The following is a 26,542-nucleotide window of genomic DNA, read 5'->3' on the forward strand; positions in this document are numbered from 1 at the left end:
TAACTGCTATGATTTTGAGCAACTCATTCCTAATCAAATTCATAGAAGTTATGCACTTCATACCACTGAAAATTTGACCCATGACTACTTACCATGGTGCAGATATCATACTGAGGGCCAGAGTATAAAAGCTAGTCATTTTAGCATTCACTTTAACCAGATACCCCTGGAAGAATACTCGGTAGTGATTCTCAACAGCAGAAAGAAAGTTGGAAGGAATAAGGCATGTAACTCACTTCGTTTTTACTTTATTTCACTTTCCAACTTGAGAAAGAGCAGTTAAAATATTTCATTAAAATGCACCAGACAATAATTATATCCTGTCAGAAGCACTGCTATGCTTAAACATATTCAGAAATCATCAACTAAAGCTTAGAAACTGATAGAAAAATAGTGTCTGTCTCTGTTGCTACTGTTCTACCTGGATTAACTCAGCTGCATTAAGCACAACAGTATTTATGTTGCCAGTTCCTGGAGCAGAGGCTCACATGGTCTCCTAGGAGGTGCTGACAAACAGCTCTGCAGAATGAAAAAGAAAGAACTTAAGGGTCTGGTGGGGAGCAAGCTACACTTGAGTCGTCAAGAGCGGAACACTCAGTTTGCTCTCACAGTTGCTATTCCCAGAAGTCTGTCCTGCAGAGGACAAACAGCAGCAGGTGTGAATGACTGACTAAGCACAGGGAACTTAGTAATGTTATGTTGGCAAAAATTGTGACTGTCCCTTTCTGTTTCCTATGAGTTAATTTACCAGTGTTTTTAGAAAATAGTCCTTTATCTTACTAAAACAAATTAAGTAAACTATGTCCTTTTATATTCAGAAACCCAACTGATGGCATGTTCAGTTTTGACTCAAAGCAGACTGGTTTTAAAATAACGTAGTTTACAAATGTAGCAAATGGAAAGGGCAAACAAACTGTAGAGCAATGGTAGCCTGTGAAAAGGGATGCCTAGTATGGAAAGGCCTGAGGGAACGGGCAGGATGTAGTGGATGTGGGACTCAGGATGTCTCCTAGTTTTGCAAGGGAAGCAAGCATCAGGACAAACCAGTTCTTTTTGCAGAGATGGTGTGAAAAGGAAGCAAGGGAACATTAGGCTGGCGTTGTAACAGAATGGGAGAAAAGCATGAAGTGGGATGGCTAAATGTAGAATTAATCCCATTATTATTAAACTGCTCCATAAATGCCAAGCTCAAATCTCGGCCAGATACTAAAAACTGATCAAGACAGTACTAAAACATGTGTAATGGAAGCTAAACCTTGGCAGGAGCTGGAAGATATGGAGGAGTATAGCTGCTTCCCTGGGCTGGCTTTGATCAATGACACTCAATCATCAACGCCAATTCTTTCCTAATAAAAGACTTTTTTTTTTTTTTAAGTAGTACTTGCAGATAGAGGGGAGCAATAACATTGAAAATGTTTCCGTGTGAGTATAGCTGCTATCCTAAGCCAGTACTGCAGTTAATGTGGACCTGTGCCTTTTCAAAATCCAAGTTTCAAAGGCAGCTGTGGGACAGCCTTCTGCACTGCCATGTCACTGTCTTCTAATATTGCACAAGTGACTGGCACAACCTACTCAAACCTTACCTCCAGTGACTGAACTGTTCAGTGAGCCTGTTGTTCACTTTCCTGTACAGACCAGCTCATTTTGTGTTGTCATAAGGACTGGAAAAGGGAAGTGTCTAACCACACAGGGTGGCTCCTTCTGTGTTTGTTTTCACAAGGCAGATTGCAAGCAGAACTCTGGTGATAACCTCGGCATCTGGCATATCTACTGATGCTGCTTGTCAAACTGGCCCAGATCTCTTCTCAAGTGCTCCAGTCTCTGAATAATACTTTCCAAATACTTACATTAAGCCCTGTGCCAATGAGCCCCAATTTCACCCCGTCAATTCATGATTTTTTAGTGCAAGTGAAGGCAGAACTGAAGCTTACTGCCTAACTAACGCTAGCCTGAAGCAAATGGTATTTAGCTTATTTCCCCAAAGATACAATCCTAATGATATTGCTTTTGCTGAATAGAAGAGCTATCCAAGTTTAAAATAGTGCTTTAAAAGAAAAATTGTAGGAAATGTTAGTTTGGGGAGTGTCAGTGGAAAAAATATTTGTTGACTTGATTGGATTCAAGTGGATGTTTTAAGTCCTCCCAGTTTATTTCTCCTCAACCTCTCAATGAATTGCTTCTTTGAAGAACTTGTGTCTCAGTTGATACAAATCTCCCAGTCAGCATCAACACTCAGGGCTAAGTTTCCCAGTGTCAGCGCAGAGGTCTTCGTATCATATGTGAAAACCACTTCCTTTTCTTTCCCACCTGAACAGGACAAGAGAGTTTACTATTTGATTTACGAAGAACTCTTCTGAAACACAGTTACATATGACTCTCTTCAGTTTTTAATTCTGACTGACCCTGCCAGTGGTGGAAAGAATCGATTAAAAAAGAAAGAGAAGACAAATCTGCCCAGAATACACATAAGAATGCAGCAGAACTGGAAAATAATTATTTCTCTTTCTCTGATCTTTCAAACTATGGTACGTCAAACTGTGGTACTATTAAAGGATTTTTCAGAAAAAAATAACCCTTGTTTCTGCATAGGTTTTCCTCCAAACACCCCTGACAGGTAGAGGCAGAAACTCCATTTCTCCATGACTCCCAAAGTGAAGGAACATGTCTCAAAATCAACCAGAAATTAGAAGCCCTTTCTTGTAGATGCCACTGCCTATCCATATAAGATCCCTCACAACTTCTAGAGAGCCCCACATAAGTAAGAACTCCAGAGCTTTTGAATAAGCAAGAAATCTGGTTTTGTCTGCAAGTTTCCTGTTCTAGACAAGGCAGGTTTACAGATCTGAGCAAATGGGCCTTCATTTGAAATGCTATCTCTGGTCATGTTCCGTGCAGGGCAACATTGTCTGAACTTGTTAATTCCAAACCACTTTTACTGATGTATCTATTGCCTTACAAAGCCAGTGTGCTTCAGTTCTGCACATAATAATAATAGCTGCTGGCTCCTTTCACTAAATTCTGTCCTTGATACCAAAACAGTAGCAAAGAAAACTAAACAAAGAGGCTTTGTATGCTGTAACACTTCCATTATAGAGCTGTCAGTTTGACATCTCTAGTGAATGGCTGCAGAGCAACAGGATTTCAAAGAACTGTAGTAAAATAGAAGTCAGTTCATTACCCTTGGAACTGGCTGTCACAAAAGTAGGTTGCTTTCCAAATCCCAGAACTATCACCCGCTCAACCACACATGAGGTTTGGTATTGTCCGCTTTCATCGGCGCAGCTGAAAAAAGAAAATTATTTTATATACATTAGTTTTTGGCCAACAGTAGAGGTTCAGTATCATACAGAGAAAGTACTACTTTGGTCTCATCCTGAAAGTTTCCTATACTGGTTTCCTTTCCTCTATTTACCTTTCTCCTAAAAACAAGTAAAACTTTCTCCCACTGTCACCTAATTTTTCACCACATATCAGATTTAACAAATACAGAAGAAAAAGTTTGAGAAGGTATTTTATGGCAAAAAGTATGGCTTTGACTACTAGGAAAGTTCTGGATTTTCACAAAACAGTAGTTAAAACTCCTGGGAAAAAATGTAAAGCTAATTTTTAACACTTTTTCAAGTAAGATGTTTCAATCTGAGGCAAAATTATCTTTCATTTTGTAACTAATTTAATTTTTATTAAAAAGCTCAAAAAAACTCAAATCAAAATGAAACTTTTTGCAGTGAACAAATGTTGTATCATTCATCTGAAAATTACTTTTTTCCAACTTCTACATTTGCTAGCAATTTAGCAAAATTTTTCTTTCCCATGCTGTATTTTTTAAGATCTTCAGACTGAATATTCCAGATCAAGAGATTTGAATTATACTTTAAAATTATCCAAACTAGACTACAGTTTTGCTCTGTGCTATATTTTTAGCTTTAGGAACACTGTCTGCATACATTTGAACCCTGAAGGACTAAAGAATGTCTGCAGAATCACCATTTATGCACTGCACAGCCCCATTGGCACCATACTTCAATAGTAAAAGTGTTATAGTGAGGTATCTAGCATCTTGTTCCTCACAAGCAGCTAAGGTTCCTTTTGGCTTTTAGGTTTTGCCACACAGCCTTTGCAGGTTGTATCTGCTTGTGCCTCCTTTTAAGTGCTTTTCTTCATGCCAATATACATGGTGAAATTTGGGGATTACTTTTGGAGAATACAATGGCATGTGTTTGTGGTGCCCAGACAGAAGCATTGAATATCTCAAGTTGGAAGTGACATATGAGATTCAAGCCCAACTCCCTGCTCCTTCCAGAACTACCTAAAATTAAATCATATGAATAAGAGCATCATCCAGATGTGTCTTGAACTGTGATAGGCTTAATGCCTTGACCACTTCCCTGGGAAATATGTTCCAGTAACCAACCACTCTCTCAGTGCAGATTATGTTAGAAAACTACACCTTAGAACAAAAACCACTCCAGGTGTTGCCTACTTGCAAATCTCCTGGTTTACCTTCTTTTGTCTCTCTGATGGGCTTTACCCTTTGTAATGACTTTCTTTGTACTTGAATAAATCTGCAGAATCTCTAATTTGACTAGACTGAAACAATATGACTAGACTGAAACAATATGAGACAACTCAGCATTTCATGTGTTGCTGCCCTTAGACTTATGCAGAACATTGTTTATCTCTGCAGTTTTATGACAGATTCTGCACACTCTGGGACTTCACTAAGAAGTAGATGACACTAATACTGCTACATTTGCAAGAAGGCCTCATGAACTAGAAAAGATATTTCCAGTGACAATGTATGGGTGGCTTTTGTCCACAACTGCTGTTACCTGGAAGTGAGAATGTTCTTGTGGAAAGTGAATTTCCGATATAGGAACTGCTTCTTGTGGAGGTACTGAAATGAATGTCCATCATCTACATAGAGCTCACCTATGGCACAGGCCTGTGAAACACACCAGAAGGAGCACAAATTAACAGCAGTTTCTAGTGCTGAACAATGAAACTAAAAATGTCTCACTATATGTTACACTTCATATTGAAGATGTGTGTTTATTTTTCTTTAGCAACTTGTATCCCTGGAAGGCTCAGGCAGTCCAACTCCGAGAGTGCTGGACATCTCGGTTTTGTAAATGGATGCCAGTGTCAGGTGTCACCTCATTTATTAGAAAAGACAGTTGCAGGAAGCTCTCTCTCTATGTCCAAGGGGAAGCTTGTGGCCTGCTCATTCTCTGCTCCTTCCTCCAAGGGACTAGATGAGGGCTGAGAAAGGTTAGAAAAATGTTCTGCCTCTGCTATACTCAGACAGCCTCACTTTGAAGGAAGAGTGCAGGAGAGGTGGAAGTCCTCTCAAATTGCAGAAGTGGAGAAGAGCCACTGGGCATACAGATGTAGATACCATTGTGCTGATCAAATAGGCAGTAAGGGCCTACAAAGGTCAGATGGAGTAGAAGACATCTTTGTAAAAAGGGAACACTATCTCAAAGTACCTCTGTGTCCAAGGCCACATGGAGTTCATAAGAAATATCTATCATCCATTCAGTGGATTTCCCAGCTGTGGTCTTCAGAGGTATCACAGTGCCCCCCCGTTGGAACACAGGAATCTGAGAAAAACAAAGCCAGGGTAGAAAGGTTCATATACTCTGATCATATAATTTTAACATAGATCAGGAATAGCTGAAGTTTTCTCTTATCAAAATTTAGAAGTGAACTTCTACGACAAATATATAGAGACAATGGTTCAATTAACAATGGGAATAGTAGTAACTTTCTGTATGTGTATAAGCAAAATAATTTTGCCTGGAAGAGTCACCCTCACATCACCTCACTTTACTACCAGGACACAGTAGTGTTCTATCTAGCAATAAAGGAGATGGGACTTTTCAAAAACAGCTATTTTAGGTTACATTTCTACAAAGAAATTGAAATGTCACTTTTCTGATTATGATTATTGACAAAACAAAAGCTAAGGTGTTTTTTCTGCTCAAAGGAAGTAGCATTTTAAAACAAAAACATACATTCTCTAGTGTTACTGGGATCTTCAGAGTGCCTGCATCTTCCATCCGTTTAAATTTTCTGAAATCATACCAAATCTAGAAAAAATGAAAAAATAATGAGCATGACATCTATGGTGAGATTTGTTCCCTCTGCAGATGCAGTTACTCTCCTGCTTAACCTGTCACTGTTCCTAACAACCCATTTGATGTGCAAGAGGAAACATTCACTTTTCAAATAAATGACCTTTTGGATGGAAAGAATCAATTCTCATTCCTGAAGCACAAAGATAATCTGATCTTTTCTACAGTTTGCATAATATCTTGTATGTCTTAAAGCATCTGGAGTGCAAAACAATGAAACGCTTTTTTTTTTTAATCTAGTTCCTGAAAAAGTATATTTATATTGAAGTGAAAATTAACAACAAAGTTGCTAATAACAGGTGACAAAAAAGAGCTGCACTGGAACTTCCCACACACACTTGCCAGGAGGTTTAACTGCTTTTAGTGTGCAAGCAGTCAATTCCTACAGAGACCTTGATAAAAATATTTTTCTTGTTTGGAGAGCCTAGTCTGTTTTTCTCCCTACACTGAGAAGAATTCTACATGTCCTCAGGTGCCCTAGTGGAGTCACAAGGCTCTGCATGGTGTCACACACTCCCCTTTGTTGTTTACCCTCTAGAGTCTCAGGCTTTCCCTTATTTCCCCAAATTATTTCCCTTCCTCCACCTCTCAGCTGCTGTAGCGTTAACACTCTTTGTAGGAGTGGACGACTGTGCCATCCTGTGGATAAATACTTTTACTTCAGAGAGGAACTGATCTCTGTATGTCAGTCTTTGTTACACATGTTCCAGGCTACTGAGCCTTGTATTTCCTTGTTAAAATTTTCCCTCCCCACAGCTTCCCTCTAATTTCCTTATGACCTTTCTTCAAAGTTCCCTTTTTTCCACATAAAAAGTGAAGTTTAACCCAAAGAGAAATACATGAAAACAGGAAATTGACAATTTAGTGAAGCTGTTTTATGGTGTTCAGTGAGAAGCAGCAAGCCTTGAGAGAACATTTAAATTATAGGGAATCTGAGATTTGTGCAGCAGCTCTTGGACAAGCAAGAAAGTAAATTTCCTGTGAGCCAAGCATGCAAGGTATCAAGGTGGAAGGAAGGGTTCAGAATGGCTCAGGATGGCTGGCCAGCACTTGGCATGGCAGCAGTGCTCAGCAGTTACAAGATGGGGAGCTGGAAGGTTCCTGCATAAAATACTTCTTTGAGCAGAACAGCTGAGCAGTTCATATTCATCCTTACCTCCTCTGACCCTGGAAGCAGAACACTCACTGTCTTGGCCTCTTTCTCTGTGACTGGATGTACCAACAAAGCATTTCCTGGAAAAAACCCATGAACATGGCTGTGGTCCTCAAGGCTGCATCTCACCAGAGCAGAAACTGTGTGCTCTGGGGTTTTCAGCCTCCCATAACCATTTTAGGAACTTGCTTGGGCATGCCATATGCTTAGGTTCACTTTCTACTGGAAAAAATGGCATGTGTAAGGAGCTGATGGCTACCTGACTTCAGCAACCAGCCATACCGGAGTGAAAAACAATCGTGTTTGGGTGGTAGTTGTTTGCTACTGCCATTTTTGAACAGACTATGGTCTAAGCTGCTACAGTGAACTTTCATGTTTCAGGTAAAACCCAACCATGTTTTTTCAAAGTGACTAGTGAGATAAAACTCAATTTTTGCATCTTATATGACCCCCTACTTTCAAAGTGCTGTTAAAACCAGGTCCCTTAAAGAGGTCTCAAGTTCTATATTCAATTACAATATAATTTTTTAAAGTCTTGGGCAGAATTTTTGTGTTTTCTGTTATGCATACTTTACCACCTCAAAAGTATTTAAGTCAAATTCCAGAGAATAAGACACCTGCTTACCCAGCATGTACTCATACTCCACGTCAAAAGTTTCTGTTTTTCCTGGAAACTCTACCCAGAGAGGCCTGTAGAAAGAAAGATAGTGGAATTCAGTTACTTTTTCCTCTCCAGTCAGCCCGTTCAAGTCCTTCTGGCATTTTCAGGCTCCATTTTCTCCCTCTCTTTCCAAGGTACAGCTTACCAAGAACTGAAGATAGGGCAAGGTTCTCTTCTGTGCCAGGTGACTCAAAGTACCCCTTTGAGTCACTGATAAAAGAGTCCCCAGTACAACATGGCTTATGACACTCCAGTATACCTATGACTTCATCTCCTGCAGCCTCATTTTCTTCCCTCCTGCCTTCTTCCTTACAAACTTGCACTACTTCTACCTTTCTTCTAGCAAAGGAGAGATGAATGAGCCTTTCTGATACAGTGTACCAGCAATGCTGGCAGCTGATGAGCCAGTCCCTGCAGCACAGTTCTTCCTGTTCTCAACAGCTCACTGCTGCTTCTATAGCAAGTTTCCTCCTGGTCACACCTGAAAAACCTGCACCAGAAGTTAATTTTCAGTCTTTCTCAAAAACAGGAGTTGTATATTTAAAGTCTGAGAGATTATGACAATGATACCTCATTGAGAGACAGGGTCTGGGTTTCCTTACACAAAAAGCCTGGCTCACCTTCTTACTCATAGGCATCCACTTGTTCTATGCAGCCCTGCTCCTCCTGTGCCTGCTAATGAGACACATTTTCCACTCTGCATGTCTTAGTGAGAAAAATATCATGTTTCCTCTCTAATTCTGTACCTACTGCACCAAATTTAACACAATAGAAGTGTTATTTAATACTGTGGGCAATTCACATGTCAACATAAGCTTCACTTCAAGAAAGACAGAAACCCACTGTCTATGTCAGCACATACAACAGGTGCATCTTGGCCTATATATGTGCAAATCATCTTCAAAACCCAAATCACTCAACCATTCCCAAAAGCACCTTTATGTTTTTAAAACTTAGGAGATGTATCTGCATAACAATACGTAAAGGTAAATGTGGTGTGAAAGAACAGTTCTAGGGCAACCTCGAAGACACAGAAATCAATAGCAGGGAGGTTACTGACATTCATCTCTTGCTGAAAGAATTGCTGGATTCAGTTCCATTGAAGCACACTCTTAGAGGTTAGAGAGCAGCAGAACAAAAATTTATTTTCTAATTTCATTTCTGTTCTATATTATTAGATACTCTGCTAAGAGAAACATTACAAGGGATACTGCAGACATAAATTATGAACTTATTAATGTGATGTAAGCTTTTAGAACAATAATGATTAAGCAGTAACAAGTATTTTCATGAGGGGCAAAATGGCATTTACATATTTAGGTCAGCAAGTTCAGAGTCCATTAAGCACTGTTTTATGTACTGGTTGGACTACTACATAATGTTCTTTATCATGACGGGAAGTTTGAAGTCTACAGTATTTTAAAAACATGTTTAAAGACAGTGAAGTGTTTATTGAATTAGTGTGTTCCAGGTGTCATTTGGAAAAAAAACCAAAACATATAATTTTCCTCTGAGAACCCTAGTAAAGCTTGCAGAATGCATGAAAATAGAATTCACTATTATTATAATTTTTGTGTGTGTTTTTGTAATTTTTTAATATTCAAATAAGCAATCACAAAAGTAAGAGAGGCTAATTTAACTTCCCTTCTCCAAGTAACTTCCTGAACATAATCACTAAATCACCTGACTTATGTTCTTACCTCATAACTGGTTCAGCCGCTGTGTGTGCCCGATAGAACAGTGTGTATAAGTAAGGCAGGAGGACGTAGCGCTCTCTAATGGCTTTCCTGATGATCTGGGTGTTCTTCTCCCCAAAGAGCCACGGTTCTCGCCGTTTGCTCTCCATGTTAGAATGACCTCTGAAGAAGGGCTGGTAGGCTCCAGCCTGATACCAGCGAACAAGTAATTCTGGTTCTGGATCTCCAATAAACCCTCCCACATCAGCTAGATATTGCGCAGACAAATAAAAATACACATTTTTGGAAATTATTCTGAAAAATGTGAAACTCTCCTCTAACAAGCATTCCAAGTGTATAAAATCCATGCATTTCACAGTGTGCTCGCTGTTCTGCTTGGTGTAACAAGTTATCCTTTAAAAAAAATCTCAAGAGAGCTTTTGAAGGCTGAGTACCTTTCTCAGTGACAGAGGACTGTCACAATGATGCTACAGAACACCACCTGAGGACTGCTGCTCCGGAGGGACATGAACATCACGTTAGAGCTAGCGGAGAAATGATGATGACAGCCAGGTTTCAAGCTTCTGAAACCAGACTGATCTGTGAAACTGTCTGGAAATGCACTGGTCTGTTGAGCTTTCCACCATCTGTGTTGAAGCCTATGTTGGGAATACAAGCTTGGTGACACCATTTATGCTTAGTGAGAAACACATTACCTCCACAGAAGGAAATCCCTGCCAAGCTGATGGTAAGAAGCATTGGAATGGATATTTTCAAGTAACTCCACTCTGCTGTGTTGTCTCCAGTCCACACTGCCCCTGGAAATACCCAGTTTCAGCATTATGCAGGAAAACCAAGCGTATACTTCAATTTATGCTTGCAGTTAAGGAAAGAAGACAAGAATAGACATGAACCACTCGTGAACTGCTGTACATTGGAACTTTTTTTTTTTTATACATGCATGTTCCTGAAATATGTGGTAAAAAGCAGGCAGTGGTTTGCCACAGGATGAAGGTTGTTATTCTGCCTTTAACTTGTACATGTTTTGCTAGCCTTTCCTGATTTTTTTAATCACTTGCTCTCTTATGAGCTCACCATGTCAGCATTTCTAAGACAATTTCTCTCCTCTCTAGACTCTTATCCATCAAACTTAATAGAACAAAGCAGCAATGAAAGCATTCAGCTAGTCCTTACCATACTTCTGTGATCCAGCAAAGAAAGATCGTGTGAGGACAAATGGCCTCTCTTTTCCTGAAGAACGTCTGATGAGTCCTTCTGCAGTTGCCATTTGCTGAAAATCATGAATATAAAAGCCAGGAAGATGAACTTTTTAACTAGGGTATTTTCTAGACTGCCTCTTTAGCCCTTCCAACTGAGAAAAATTAAGAACCCACAAATAATACCTATTATTAAAGCAACAAATTCTTATTAGAATATAATTGAATGAAAAATTCTTAATATTGTGTAGTCACAGTCGATGTAATTTACATTGTTATGATAGAAAGGCACAGATGTCACATTTTCTTGTGACCAATCACATAGTTTATTCCAAATATTGCAATATCCAGCACAGCAGAATCCTTGATGAAGGCTACAGAATACCTAGTACTGTGTAAAGTACCACATTAGACATACTCCATGGGAGTGACTGCTGTTTGTGTCTCCAGATACTCTACCTGGTAGAATCCATAGAGGTTGTGTACTTCCCGATGCTCCCAGTTATTGTAGTGCACAGCATCTTTCTGCATTGTTAGTTCTGCCCCTTTGAAGACTGAAGGCTCATTCATGTCATTCCATACAAAGAGGATATTAGTGGATCCCTGTAAAACAGGGCTGCAATTAGGTCATGACAGAGCCATTGCTGTGACTTAGTGTGTTTATCTCTAGTGGGTGTCAGACCAGTCTGGGGTGTGACTAGAAACAGCAGCAGTAAAGCAAGACATGGTAATTACACTTCTGAGGTCACTTGAAAGTTGCCAGTTGTTCATCTCATCTCTCTTGGAGGCCCTTCTGGTCAGGGTAGCAGCCTGCAAGCCCACTTGCCTTTTGCAATTCTTACAAACTCAGTAGGCACTTGCTATTTCTGCCTTCCGGTGAGGGAAAGAGGTAGGGAAAAGAGAAGTATTAAACAGATATGAGGAAAAATCAGAGAAGGCCGGAGGTAAAAAACTGGAGAGGAAAAGCAGTCTGGGAAATATGTACCATGCATGTCTGCTAGGAGAGTGGTTTCAACAACTCTACTGCAAACTAGAACTTTGGGGCAGGGTGGGGGAACTGGAGGTGTCCAGCAGTGGTTGATCAGACACTTTCAGCACTAGGCAGGACGGTCAGAATAAAGTGACTACGAGCTATGAGAGAGCACTTCCACATTGCTCTTTGTGTGCTATCACGGTAGTAAAAGATGAAATAGCAGCAGCTGGATTAGATTATGCAGCAGGTGATTCTTAAAGTGCCTGAAGTTTGTCCCTTCTACTGCTGCAACTAAGTGAGCATGTCCACTGGTGGCATACGGATTTCAACTATCTTAGTTGAGACAAGTCCATGGAGAAAATCCTTCTATGGTGCTTCAGCTTATCAAGATATTTTCCTCTACATTACAATAATACAGCTACAAAAGCCAACAAGTTGCTTAGCCAGTATCTTCTTTTTCTTCTCCATTTTCAGGCCTTCTGGGATATGTAGATCAGAGCAAATAAATACAAACCTTGTATGTTTTGAAGGCAAATTGATCTGCATACCATTTTCGCACTTCAGGATTGGTGAAATCCAGGTAGCAAGAGGAACCTGTGGATATCGGAGATCCCAATTATTTACCTGATTTTAAGAGCATTGTCTTTGCACCTAAATACAGTGGCCTAAAGCTACAATGCTTTTCACCAGCAGCAATAATGTAGTCACTATTGTTTCTGAAATAAAAGCTCAAGAGCAAATTCCAGGCTGACTTGGAACTCAATACACCCCTTGCCCTATCAACACATGTAGATTCTTGAGGTCTGAAGTTCAGCACCCTTTAAGGATGACTGCTAACAGTCTGAAACATGTTCAGATGTGAACAGGAAGCCAGGGAAAGACAACATCCCTGGTATTTTGAACTCAAACAGGAAAGTGTCACTGAGAAGCTGAATAACTACATCGTGCCCTGCTACTAGAAGTTGTAACATGTCCTTGAATTTTCCCATAATCGCTCCTTTGCCAGGACTGTGAGCTTCCTGTCTGTAAAGAAGTGGGACAACCTGCTTTGCCTCTACCCAGTGAGATCTCCTTATGAAAAATAACATGTCAAATCACTATATTAAAGGTTCAGTACCAGGGGTTCACTTAATTTCATCCACCCTACATAAGCTGTGCTCACTGCAACAGATCAGACTGCATTTCTGTATCCAAGACAAGTTTGGAAGAGGAATGGTTGTTCTCATAAACAAATCCAATTTTTTTAGTTCTAGGTACTGGTTCTATCTGCAGATTCAATAGATGTAACAGAGGACGTTATACAGCTGAGGCAATTAGAATATGACTATATCAAAGAAACCACAAAGAATTTGAAATTATTAATATTTACAAAAAATGTAAGGAATGTAAGACTTTAATTTCGCTTCCATGGATACCAATTACAGTATTCTGCAAAATTTTTAAAATAAACAGCTAAAATATGGAGACAGAGTGGTTTTTTACCTGACCAACAGATGCCCTCAAAATCTTGCCCATTTCTGTCTTTCACAAAATATCCCTTGTCTTTTGCCTGTGAATACAGGGTATATGTGGGATCAACCTTAATGTGTGGATCTACAATGACGACAAGCTGACAGGAAAAGAAAATAAAATCATGATTAGCATCAATTGTGCTTAATAAAACAGTAAGGGTTCACTTTTGATAAAAGGCAGAGAATGATTTCACCTCAGGTAAAAAAGACAGCTGTGTCACTAATTTTAAAAAGCAGTTACCAGTTCTTGTATATACTGTGCTAGACTTACATATAGGAGCTGACCTTATAAGGAGGGCATGAACTCAGGCTTACCTCTCTGAAACAAAGGACAAACCCCATTGTTTCAGGTAAAAGCAAGTATCCCAACCCCTAAAAACACTGTGTTTTTTTCACTGCTGTATTCTGTGAATGGGAAAATATCTGCCTTACACATTCATGTGCCTGCTTAAGATCATATGCCTTAAGATGTTTAAATATATTTTAGTTTGTGTAGGATACAACAGCAACAGATACTGTATTTTGTAGTTATTTTCTGCTGCCTTTAACTGCTTTGCTGCATAGCTGACAAAGTACTATAGCTCCAACCGAGAGATTATAAAACTTGAATGCTATTTCAACACTTCTCCATTCATTGACTTTTGGCGAAGATCAATAATTAAGCAATTCTACAACTTTAAGATATTGTCTGCATTTTAATTCCTCTATAATTATAAGGAAAATATTTTAGCTGTAAAAGCAGAAACACAAAGCAAAGCTGAAGCAAGCACAGCAACTACCAACAGTGAAAGCTCATGTTAGGAAGAAAAATTTTCTGCTGTGTCCATCATGGCACTGAACTGCTTCTGTAAGACAGAGCTTCACGTGAGTCAAACTTAGCCTGATAGTCAGGATACACAACAAACTACAAAATAAAATGGCATGAAGAACTGAATTAAACATGATAGCCTGTATGCTGTAAGCATCATCAGACAGCAACAGTCTAATTTACTCTGTTGTAGTTAAGCTGTTTTCAATATCTGAAGTACTTAGGTTAAAGCTAGATTGGGTAGACTCACACTACAGAGAAATATTTTCTTTCTTCCAGTGTTTTTACCTTGCGTTTTTTCTTCTTCAGATGTTCTTGCATCTTTCTGGGGTTCTGGAATTTCTTTTTGTCCCAAGTAAAATACCTCTTGCCATCTGTGTGCTCTATGTCCAGCCATATCACATCATAAGGAATGTCATGTGCATCAAAGCCAGCATCTACTGCCTTGACATCTTGCTCATCCTCATAATTCCACCTGCACTGATGGTAGCCCAGAGAAAAAAGGGGAGGCAGGGCTTGAGTGCCTAGGAAGAGTATATGAATGAAGATAAAACTGTTAATATCCTTCAAGAATTTATCTAGAGACTCTAGAAAAAGTTAACATGATTAATATGTGTATCTCTGGAGCTAGGGAATGCTGGCCTAAATTCTTCATACCAAAGTGACTAACTCTTGAAATAATGAGCATTACAATGAGCTCAGCAGTCAGAAAGAGCAAAGGGCTGTAATGATAAAATGAGAGTGAGAAGGAGTTTGCTGTTCCGTGATGCTGAACTGTTATTCCAGTAACCAATATAATTTTATTCTTTATCTTTTTCTAATAAATAATATTCCAGATTAGTTTATCTGTCATTAATGCAAACAATTACACAAATTTTAATCAGTACAATGCAATTTCTGTGACTACTTGAGTAGTGTAAACAGGTCCACAGGTGCTACAGTACAAGGAGAACCACTGGAACTGAACTTGTTAGGAATTTTTAAAATTAGCAAACATGCTTGTATGTATGCATACAGGAAAAGGGAGCTAGGAAACTTTCCTGAGCATTCACTTCTGCTTGGCGAGATCTTCTTGGAACCTGGCTACTTTTCTATTTCCTTTTAGCTGAACCGCGTTCTCTTCATAACGTCTGTGCAGCAAAGAAACATTGCTAACAGACTAAGGAACTACCAGGAATATTTAGGTACTTTAATTCTCTTAAGTACACAAAGAATGTTGCTTTCATAAAATGTTAGTCCCCTTTTCTCCATTTTTTTTACTTTCTTCCAGAGGCTCTTGTTTCTTTCCTTTCCCATATATGCATGGGGATGTATTCCCTTCCCTAAGGGGCACAGTGGACACTTAACTATCTTATTTCTCTAGTGTCCAGGACACATTACTTCATAACTTCAGTCATTTCACATTATAAGGTGGCCTGTCTTAATGGTGACTGGCAGTTTTAGCCCCTTATATCTCCCCTCTTCTTCTAAGGGTGCAGTTTCAGATAGCAGTAATTATGCTGGCTTCTCAATTAGGGCCAAGTTTGACCAGCTGCAAGTGCTAGGGAAAACAAGGACGGAAGCCAGTCTTCACAAAGTCCCGGCCTTTGCTCTACACACTGCAGCTTGGGAACAACTGCTCACAATGGGCTAGGTAAATATTAACCTGCTCTTGGGTACAGCATGTTCCTCAGAGAATCTCCCAGGTAAATGCGCCAGACTGACTCCAGTTACGTGAGTTAGTACCTGTCAGTTGTGCAAACTGCTTGAAGATATCAAAGGCAGTGGGTCCCATCAGCAGGAAAACATCAATGATTCCGCTTTCTGACATCCAGCGTACATCAGTTACAGGCACTGCTCTCTGCTTAGCAGTCTCTGCAGCAGATCTAGATGACATGTGCTTTGAAGGAAACCAAGGTAAAACTGAATCTCTCTCAGCCAAACTTTTAGTCAATGAAGGAGCAAAGACGGAAACACACGAAATTCACTAACACATACCTGGCACGCATTAGAAATACACACTGAATGTTTCTTATATATCCTTCACAAATCCTTTACCTTGCATACTGCTTATACAAAGTAGAGCAACAGTTAATGAAGAAAAATGGGTAATGAGGGGCAAAATAATTAAAACTTTTCTGTAATTACAGACTATGCATTTTCTGTTGGATCTTTCAGTAATACCTATATCATAAGTAAAAAAGAAAATTAATAATTTTAACCACATAATGTGGTGCTGGAACAAAGCAAGATTTTCCTTTTCCTCATTGTTTCAATTTTAATAGAATTCATGTTTGTGTTTCAAGAGTTTGAGTGAATTTCTTTGCCAAACATTCTATGTTTCTTGAAGGTCAATTACATTTCACAGAATGAGACTGCTTAGCAGAAATGTGTGCCAATACCAAGAATTTAAAAACTTTGAGAAATTCCTTAGATACAAGAGATTGTCAAGATTTTTGTCCACCCTTTCTTCTGCCTGCTACATACACCTGTGTAGATCTTTTCTGCTTATTACCTCTTTGCCTTCTCCTGGAGACCTGTTAAGATACAAGATCTATAACTCATCTCTTTGTTCTTTTCAGTGGCTTAATACAACAAATTTAGAACTAAGGAGAACAGGAGGAAGAGACTGACAATTCTTCATTAGGGAGCAAAAGATAAATCTCCAATAATGTTGTTACATTCCTGTTGGCCCTGCCCTGAAGTGTTTTCTTTTGTTATTAAATTCTGAGGAAAGTGAATAATTCTCACCTCAGCTACTGCCTTTGTACTAATATCCACCAGCGTTTCTGAAGAGTTCAGCCAGAAGACCCCTGAAGTTCTGTTAGGCTTGTGTGCTAAGAGAAGGGGCACTGAACCATAAATGCCTATTTTATCATGTATCTTGTGGCCGAAGATATCCAAATTATAAAGCCGGTAGGCATCACCATCACTAGGACAAACAAACAGATGCATTTATTATGTGTAAGCATCCTGCACCAGGCCAATTTTAACTCTATTGCCATTCCGCTAAACTTGGTGAATACTCGGTAAACACTCTGTATTGTGGCCTTTTGTTTGGCATCCAGAGCTGAAATATGGGCAGCCTAGATTACTGCTTCTTTGCTTTGGTCCTCGCTATCTGAATCAAACAAGATTTTTGCTGCCAGTGAGACTGTTTGCTCTAAATCCTAAAATATGATTTCTGAACTCTCTCATCGAGTTACTCTTTTAGGAGTTCTGCTAAAACATGATTGATCCTGAAGTCCAGAAAAAACTGAATGGAAAACTGAGGGATAACAGAAGAGGCCATTTATGAAATTGCAGAGCGGAAAGAGAAAGCTGAACAGCTTACTCTACATGGATACTGGTTTGCTGTATAATTAATCTAAAATATACACTATATGATATACATGTCTGAAGCTGTTGTCTGCATTAAAGTATTAAGACAATGTTATAGCTCTCCTCTACAAAAAAACCCCAACTGCACTCATTAGCAATATGGCACCTTTACCTGGTGTTTTTGAGAAGAAGTGTTTCTGTGTGTTGTGGTATTCCATAAACGTGATCATATCCATGTAAAGAGAAGTCCATGCCTACAGAACTGGGACCTGTGGAAACAACATTAAAGAGAAGAACATAGAGTGCCATGCTCAGGCTTATTTGAAAGCAACAGAGCAGAGCAAACTTACTGGATAAAACAACTGAAAGTTGCAATAATTAACTCTTTCATACTTCTTTTCAACTTCACTTCCATTATTACTTTTGTTTCACAGAGGTAATGCTTTAAATAGACTTTATTGTATTTATTCTGGTTTTGAAGTTCTAAAGAAGATAAAATGAATCACTTTAACAGAACCTCCCCCCCAGACAAATCCACATAATCACGGACCACTTCTTTATTCTGCAGTGAAAGGCTTAAAATTATCTCCTGTTTCTATCCCAGTACATAAAAGCCAAACTTTGCAGCACAGTGGACTTCAGAGTCTGAGCTGCCTGTTTCCCACTGCTCTTCTCTTCAGCCTCAGCCAGCGGAGTAGCATGCACAAGAGTCCCTACCAGTGATATCATCTTGTCACAATACTGAATCCAGGATAACTTTTGGCAGGTGACCAGAGATCCTGTAGACTGACAAGCAGTGGCTTCAGGATCAGAACCTGACCACATGGACTTTATTCCTCCAACACAGAAAAAACCCTGATGCTGGCCTAATACATCAGATACAGCATGAACAATAGAGACAAGAGCTTCCTGCCCTCTCTGTCTTGACTGTGAACTGAAGAATTTTCTGTCACCAAAAGGGATCGCTTTCAGACCCCCCTCTCTCTACTGCAGCTGCTGGGTAGTGCTGGTTGCTATAGAACTCTGAATGATAGTGGTAATGAACAAAGCTAACTAACTTAATTAATACAGAATACAATGAGACAGACAGCAGATGGTCATACATTTTGGTAATTGATAATTTAAATTGTATTTGAACTCATGTGTATGTAACCTCCTTATCTCTTAGGATTGCTCAGTATTTCCTTTTGTAGTCCTCACTTAAAAAGAGTTTCTTTGTGCCAATTATTAATGCTTAGATATCATGATTTCTGATATGTCATGAGAATAAACTACAGGTGAAATCAATCTTATGTACTAATACTAAGAAAAGAACATACAAAGAAAATAATGTATTATATACATGTACACTCAGACAGCACATAGTGTTATACTGTGTCAGAAATGGGACAGTGAGTTGACGAAACAGATCACATTGACTGTGTTCCCTCTTGAACAGAAATCTAATGAATATTTGCAGTACTTTTGTCAAATTTGTTACCCATCACTGATTTCTGATTAAAACAAAGTTAAGACAACTGAAAAGCAGGAGTGAGTGAGACACTGATAAATTTTAAGCAGATAAACAGAAAGCAGACAGACAAACGAACACAGGTTTATACAAAGCAGCAAAGCTGTTCTCATAACTAAACTGAGGCTTACCATGAGCTTTGATGTCTAAGAAACTGCCAAATTTCTCTTGCCAGAGACCTAGATCCTCTTGTTTTTCCTGCACAAACAGAAACAGCTAAGCCTAGCAAATGCAACTGCTCACATCGTGTATTTCTAAGAAAAGTATGTTTTTTCACCATTGTTAACTGCTTTTTTGCCAATTATGGTTAATACAAATAAATCCAAACCACATTTAGATTCTGCTGCAGCAATTTACACTGCCAAACTGATATGCACGTGTTGCACATATGGCATCTGCTACAGTATAAAAGTAATACTCGAGGTCTTGGATAGAATCATAGAACGACAAAATAGGCCATTTTGGAAGGAGCCTCAGAAGATCATCTGGTCCATCATTTAATGGGAAAGGGAGCCTAGATGAGATTATCTAGCACCCTGTCGAAATAAATCTTGAAAACCAGAAGTGATGGGGACTATACCATTTCCCCGGGGAGGTTTTTCCAGTGAGTAATTATTCTCACTGTACAAATGGGTTTCTGCTGGATGCTGAATACGTTTTTGAAATGCAAAACTGCATGGATAGAACCAAACAGGAAAATCCATACAAACAGAAACCAACCTACTCCCCCAAAGAGTTAAAGTCAGACAACAAAAAAAACTCTCCAGAGACTTGGGAGTCCTGTGTGTGTAACTGATAGCTTTAGCCTCCTTGTGTCCTGTCATTCATTGTCCTAGGACTTCCACTTTTTGTAGCGTGTTTCCTAGTTTTCTTTTCTACATTCATCTCAGAATAAGCGTGGCCTCTTGCAGCTGTGTGACTGCCCTGGCAGAACTCAGAGCTTAGACATAAATAAGCTGAAGGCACATAGCTCTTGCCATTTACAACAGGATAGCAGAATAAGCAGCCATCTGCTCTACGGAAGGCTAAAATTATATCCCAGAGATAACTCAGCCTCTTCAGAAAAGTGCAGTGTGCCTCTATGCACTGCCAGGACCTGATATTTTTTCAGAGAGAATCTTACTTCTGTATTAAGCCTGAACATATGTGGAGGTGTAGTTTTTGACTGTTATTTTGAAACTGTCTTTGCAAGGAACAGGGAATTTGAAAATGACCGAATCACTACAAAACTCCCTTTTACATATCTACTCCAGATCAAATAAGAGAACATAAGAGAAAGAAATTATTAATAAAAAGGCCACGGAAAAAAATATTTTTGTGCTAGATCTACCTGAGTGATGTCTTCTACAGACTTGGTAAAACACATAAATCTTCACTGAACTAAGAATTTGCAAAATATCTCAATAGGTATACCAGGTCCTTTTTGGATTTCACTGGAAAGTGGTTAGACTGTATTTGTAAATGTAGTACCAGGTGAAAGGAAAATGTGATTTTAATTCCTTTTTTTACAAAACATTCATGCTGTGATTGCAGTAAGTATGAGTTACCTTAAAGTAATCACTTGCTGCCTCCTCACTTTGTGCTGTAGGTTTTCTAGTGAACACAAATACACAGAAATAATCAGTTTATTGTTAATATAAGCAAGGATTTCAAACAGAAAACTCGAATAGTACTATGCATTGCTTTATACATTATCTAAGAGTTTTGGTGCTTGACTATTCCGAAAATTAATTTCATAGCTGAGAACTTTAACTTGTGAACAATTTTAATATTCAATGCCTTAAAATAACCTTCACTCAATATTCAAGTTAGGTTGACTTCTTGACCTTTCATGTTTATTTCCATCTGTGTAAGCACTTTACCGACCCAGAAGATCCTCACTTCTTTATCATTCTGGTTTTGAAATAATGCTCTACAGGAGATACACTTGCTATGCTCTTTTTCTAGTCATGACATGTCCTGCATTGTGCTTTCTCATCCTTCCAGCACTTTGCAGTGTGATTGACCTGTCAAATCTTGCAGCTACATGGCACATTGTAAGTTGAACAAAACTTGACTTCAAGAGCTTATAAAGTGAATAAAACTTACCTAAAGAGTAAGTTTAGTGATAAAAAAGATGAAACTAATAACCTCATCATACTACTATCGCTCATTCTCAAGAAATACAAGGGGTACCAAGATACTTTAGTGTTTTACAGAATTGGCTATTAAATGAGGTTAGTATTTTGCACATGGCTGCTGCAAGGGATTAAAACAGTCTGCAGCTAGTCGATCTGGAATTTGTTTGTTAAAACTTTACCATATACTTACTAAACTTACAAAGTAAAAGAGAACACAGAATTTAACGCATAAGAGTTTTCAGAAACTGCAATTCCATAGAATTGTTTATTTTCAGCTACAGCACAAGCAGCATATATGATGATGCAATAGACAGATACTGTACCTATCACTGGGAGGTGGTTGTAGGTGCTCAAAATATAACAACCCATTGGAATTCACGCTCATAACAGTCTCACCCTTGGACTGCAGCTCAACTTGGAAGGGGTGTGCTGTGACTTGAAGTTTGTAGTCCCCATTAACACTTGACAGTGCCAGAATACCTGCCTCCTTGTGGGATATGAAGAGTCTGGTAAATGAAAAGCAACAACAGCAACATGTGAATCCACTGTAACTAAATAACAATTTGAAACAAAAGATGGACTAAGAATATCCACATGCATTACACAAACCTCAAGGCTAATGTTGAGGCAAAGAATGCCTGAAATACATGCTGTGCTTGGGGTTCACTGCATAGTGCAACAAGTGGCTACAGAACTGCTGTGAAAACTACCCATCGTAACAGGTAGGCTATTTTCTGACTGGGTCAAATAGCCTCAAGTTTCTTTTGTGTACGACAAAACTTCCTCCTATGTAAATTAACCATATGCATTTTTATTTTTAATTCTTGTAACAACTTTGTATTGTAGAGAGACAACTGTACTGTTGTGTAAATGAGGGACAAAGAAAAACACTTGCAAATGAAGCTGTGTAAGTTACTAAGGTGCTAAATCATCTTCCCATCACTTACCTCTGGGTGGTAGGTTCCTTTACAAGAACATCAGGAACTTTGTATCTTGCTCTGAGAGGTGAAGCCTCATCAATTTTAAGCCTGAAAATATTGCCTTCTATTTCATAAATTTCTACTTGTAGAAGAACCTGGGAGCAAACAAACAAATAAACTGTTAGTGATAAAAAGTATCAACTTATTTTTTAACACAATATCACCAAACACTTACTGTCTGGAAAAAAAATGAACATGCCTGCTTTCTGATTTAATGTTCTTTAGCACTGTTGAGTAAAAATCATCATCCATATGAATTTACACCAGCTAAATCTACTTCACCCCTTCAAAGAAGCAACATTTTTTAAACAAACGCTTTATCCTCAACTTACAAAGTGCACATAGCTGCAGTTTGCAGCTCTCTCCCCACAGCAACATGGAAAACAGCAACAGTGTACACTAATCTCAAGGTTAGTACAAATTCACTACTATGCTGTCACTGTAAGAGTGGTAAAATCCTGAGATGTGGACTTTTTGCAAAAACATCAGTGCTCTGTCTTCACTAGTATGCACAGCGCTGACACTGATCAACTGTGTCAGAAAGGCACCTAAAGAAAATGTGCTAATACTGCCCTACTCACTGTAATTTGCTATTTTTTAGTTCAGGGATCTGGGAAGTCACTCTATTCTAGAAAAGACACCACAAGTCTGATTTTTTTTTTTTTATCCTTAATGTCTCCTCCTTTGAGAAACAAAACTGGCTGAAGAATTTTAGCCTGATATCTTTTCCCACTATGTGGAAGCCAATCAGTCCTGCTCTCTTCAAAGGCATGAAAGCATGCAAGAGCCTTAAAACCAGAAGAAAAGTAGGCAAGACAGAAAAGATTCATTTGGAGTTCCAGGCACTGCTTCTAGGAAATATTTTACATTATGCTATCTTTGTATAAACCCCCGAATAGTCTAGGAAGCCACAGAATCTTCAGTCTTTGATATTCCTTAAAATCTAGACAAAAAATAGGCTCCTTTTTCTGTGTTGACTGCAAAGAAGGTTAGGATTAACAAGAGAGACAGAAAATACCTCTATGAAAAGTATCTACACAGTGTGATGGTTAGAGCATGAAAGTGACTTGTAGTTTCAAACTCTCATAATCTGAGCATGGGTTAGGTTGTCTGTTCCCTGGGTAAATGTGCCAGCTGCTATACCATTAAATTAGAGAAATAAAAGACCCTCATCTTCCTGTTTGTCATCTTAAATGCAAAGATGACTTCTTTTTTCCAAAAAACTGCCTTTAAGCAAACACAGGAATACAAAGGCATGGTTAGGAGGTGCTGGAATATATGTCCTCTTATTCCATTACAGAAAAAGAATTTATTATTTCAAAATAATTGAAACCATTTTTCAGCTAAAAGGAGTTCTATTCACATTTTTCATAAAGCTATTAATTTTTTTTTAAGTTCCTTAAAATACCTCTTTCTCTTGCACAGTCTCAAGCTGTTAAATAAACACTGACCAGTAAGGACATATTTAAGCTTATAGTTTGCATTATATCTTAAATATCTATCACTGAAGAATCTTAAAATCTGCAAATATTATCAGTCTTGTTGATAATATTTACTGCTCTTTCTGTAAGCACCCTCTTAAACAAGGTGGGATCTCACCTTAGTCTTCTCATGAATAATTTGGAATTTGACATTCTCATCACTTAATGTGACTGAATCCAGCAATGCTTGATATGAGGATTTTCCAGGACATAACAGTTTCTGACGCCTGTCAAGACAGAAAATTATTTTTAGTCTCTCTAATTCTTGTAGTTTATATCACATAGAGGGACAGAGTACTGGTAGAAATGTTTACTTAATAATTTTGTCTTGAATTTTTTCAAATACAGTTATCAACACTTCAAGTCAACTTGGAAAAAAAGGAATATAGTTCTGAGCACAAATAAATTTTTATGAATGAGATGTTAGAGGGGATTGGTCACCCATCACCACTCTATAGGGTTTTTTAAACAATAGTAGTCTTAATTCAAGTGTCCAATTAAATTCTTAGCTCTACAGTTACTGCTCTTTCACTGATCCCAGAAATTTCATTTTTCATTTTCTGTCATATATCTCGGCAACCCTGGTGAACAGCTTTTTTTTACATTCTGTGGTGATGAAGCAGTGTATGTTTGTAATTTGTAACCTCCTGAATACATAGTGAGGAAATTGTTTCTCAACATGTCTGCTGACTACAGAGATTTGACTGTGGCTTTTGGCCCCAATAATGTTTTTAGGACAGAAACCCTGAAACAGAGGCTCTTTCAGCTGTTTGTAGAATGCTCCTTGCCAAGCCCAGGTTTTATGAACTATTTGAAGATAAGTGTCTTAGAGGCTACCTTAAAAAGAAGCTTCTTCAGTAGTAAACTGATTTAATTTCCTTGCAAACAGGAACACAAATGTGAGCAATCAGTGAAAGGATTTCTTTTAAAAGCAGAGCAAAGGCAGGATCTGATATTTACCAATGTGTAGCAAACTCCTCCTGAGAAATTAGAGGTCTTATGTTAAATGGTGACATTCTAGAAAGTTTTGGTGTGAAAGGAGCCATGCTCGCACTGAAATTTTTTTTTGTTGTTTGTTTTCTGAACATAATTTCCTGCAGAACAGATATGAATATCTGAGACTGTAATCCAGTACATCAGTGACTAATTGGTGTAACACTGGGAAATCATTCCTTTCAGTCAGGCAGCACAGGATAGAAGACAATGGAGGATGGGAGGTAAAAAAGGTTGAGGAGATGTATCACAGTTAGAAATAGGATGAGAAAGATAACATTAGGTTAGCTTTAAGAGACTAATGAACTAGAAGTTAGATTTGACACTCAATTCTGGCCAATGTACTTGTTCAACAAGACTGTAATCATGTATGCTATTGTCACAGACTAATGGTTTCTATTGAGTGTTTTGCTGTTTTGAACTACAGATAGTCAAAAAACATCCACGTCAAGAAAACAACTTGCATCTGAGTGGAACTATAGTTAAAATATTGCTGGATCTTAGTCAGATGAGAGGACTGATTCTTTTGTATATTAAAAGAAGACATTTTGGATGTAAGATTACACCTTTTAAATATGGTGATTACTGTTTGCTGATAGGTGAGTGGAATGCTGACTTTGAAAGATAAATCCTGAAAACAGCAGACTTGTTGTGATTAAGAATCAATGTGTAACTACTTCCTGTATCTTTTAATATTACTAGTTTAAAAACAACCACCAGTCTACACTACAATTCTCCTTACCTGTAAAAAGCAATCTGGTTGCATTTCTTAAAGGTGCTTTTGTCCACGGCCTCATCTTGTACACTAGAAAGAGCAGATGAAGATTTTACTTGTGTTCACCGAACACCTGCTGAATGATGAGATGTCAGGGTTCCTCTTCAAGACAGGTCAGGATTAAAGACAATGCAGAGAACTCTGATCCAACATAAAATGTGTTGAAATTTGAACTAATGTGTTGAAATATGGGAAGAACTTCTTACACATTTAGTTCCATGCTGAACCATTTCCTTTTAAACTTCGAAAGTTCAAGAAATGATTGAATCTATGACTAATGGAGCTGAATTTCAGCATGACTGAATTTTTGGGGGTTTGCATTTTGAAGCCAGACCTCTCTCTACAGTCATTACAGTTAATTATTATGTTCCAGTAAAAAGAATAGAGAAATAGGCAGGACTGGCAGAAAGGAAGACATCCTGCACACTCCTCTTCTACCTTTAGTGGGACCGACAAGGAAGGAGGGCTTCTGATGGCCCTGCTGACAGCACTATGTTATCTCTAGGCTTGGGGTAACTTTTAGACCTATTAGATAACACTAATTTTTTGGGTTGCCTGAAAAAAATGGGCTGCCAGTAGTGTCTATCATCAAAATACTTTCCAGATCATGCTAAATTCAGACACAGATGGAAGTGAATAAGGTATTAGTTTGGTAGACAAAGCACTGATGCTTATAGAATACTTACTAATTACATACATGCAACATAGAAAATTCAGGCGGCAGCCATTGAAACTCAGTCACAATTACAGATCCTGGATTAATATTGGAGATCTCACAGAACCCATATATTTAGACAATTTAGCCATTCCCATTTTTGCCTGAAGACACATACGTCCTTTCATGTTTTGCTCCAGGTGCGTGAGACTTTGTTGCCGCATTTAAAACCCTGCAGCTCGTCTGCCTTCCAGCGGTGCAGCTGTCCCGCTCTGAGGCCCGGGGCGCGGGGACAGCACCGCCACGGCACCGGCACGGCCCCGCTCGCCCGCCCCTCACCCCCGGCACACTTGCGAGAGCCGGGCCCGCTCTCCGCAGAAACCGGGGAGCCAGTCTGGCAACACCGGAGGAGCGAGGAGAGGATCGGCCAAGGAGTCCCCACCGGGCAGCGTTACCTGACTTCCCCTGCCGTGGCCGCCTCCATGGTGGGGCTGCTCCGAGCGACCCCCGCGGAGAGAAAGGGTGACAGCCCACTGGCGGCGACAGGGCTCGGGGGGCCGCCCGGCGGCAGGGGCGGCAGCCGGGGAGCACTGCG

The 26,542-nt window shown here is 39.0% G+C and overlaps 1 protein-coding gene across 2 annotated transcripts; it reads right to left on the reverse strand.

Annotated features, from left to right (window-relative positions):
* Positions 1–404: 404 nt before the first annotated feature.
* On the reverse strand, positions 405–26,540 carry GANC (glucosidase alpha, neutral C). 2 transcript variants are annotated; one of them, XM_027641815.1, is made up of 24 exons: positions 26,403–26,540; positions 25,260–25,322; positions 23,643–23,751; positions 22,011–22,138; positions 21,387–21,569; positions 20,491–20,536; positions 19,075–19,141; positions 17,606–17,702; positions 16,864–17,044; positions 15,859–16,012; positions 14,422–14,657; positions 13,297–13,423; positions 12,329–12,408; positions 11,301–11,444; positions 10,819–10,915; positions 10,341–10,442; positions 9,649–9,892; positions 7,913–7,977; positions 7,291–7,367; positions 6,015–6,089; positions 5,487–5,600; positions 4,830–4,942; positions 3,179–3,282; positions 405–1,821 (listed from the first exon to the last, which is right to left on the reverse strand). In XM_027641815.1, the coding sequence occupies exons 1-24, from the start codon at positions 26,429–26,431 to the stop codon at positions 1,784–1,786; spliced, it is 2,673 nt and encodes an 890-aa protein (XP_027497616.1). In that variant the 5' UTR covers positions 26,432–26,540; the 3' UTR covers positions 405–1,783. The 2 variants fall into 2 exon arrangements, with proteins under 2 accessions (XP_027497616.1, XP_027497615.1); XM_027641814.1 differs by lacking the exon at positions 405–1,821 and adding an exon at positions 2,114–2,307 and having other exon boundaries at positions 26,403–26,537.
* Positions 26,541–26,542: the final 2 nt, after the last annotated feature.

This window comes from Corapipo altera, unplaced genomic scaffold, assembly GCF_003945725.1.
Source record: "Corapipo altera isolate COAL_440 unplaced genomic scaffold, ASM394572v1 23b, whole genome shotgun sequence".
In the NCBI taxonomy this organism is placed as follows: Eukaryota; Metazoa; Chordata; class Aves; order Passeriformes; family Pipridae; genus Corapipo; species Corapipo altera.

Bases quoted from the DNA above. Each gene is read 5' to 3' on its own strand.
- GANC (XM_027641814.1), bottom strand. From the start codon at position 26,431: ATGGAGGCGGCCACGGCAGGGGAAGTCAG. The intron at 17,045-17,605 runs GTAAAGGTGCCA...TGTTTGTCCTAG, and splicing joins CTTCTTCTCAAAAACACCAG to TGATGGTGATGCCTACCGGC. The intron at 3,283-4,829 runs GTAACAGCAGTT...TTCTTTTTTCAG, and splicing joins AAGAACATTCTCACTTCCAG to CTGCGCCGATGAAAGCGGAC.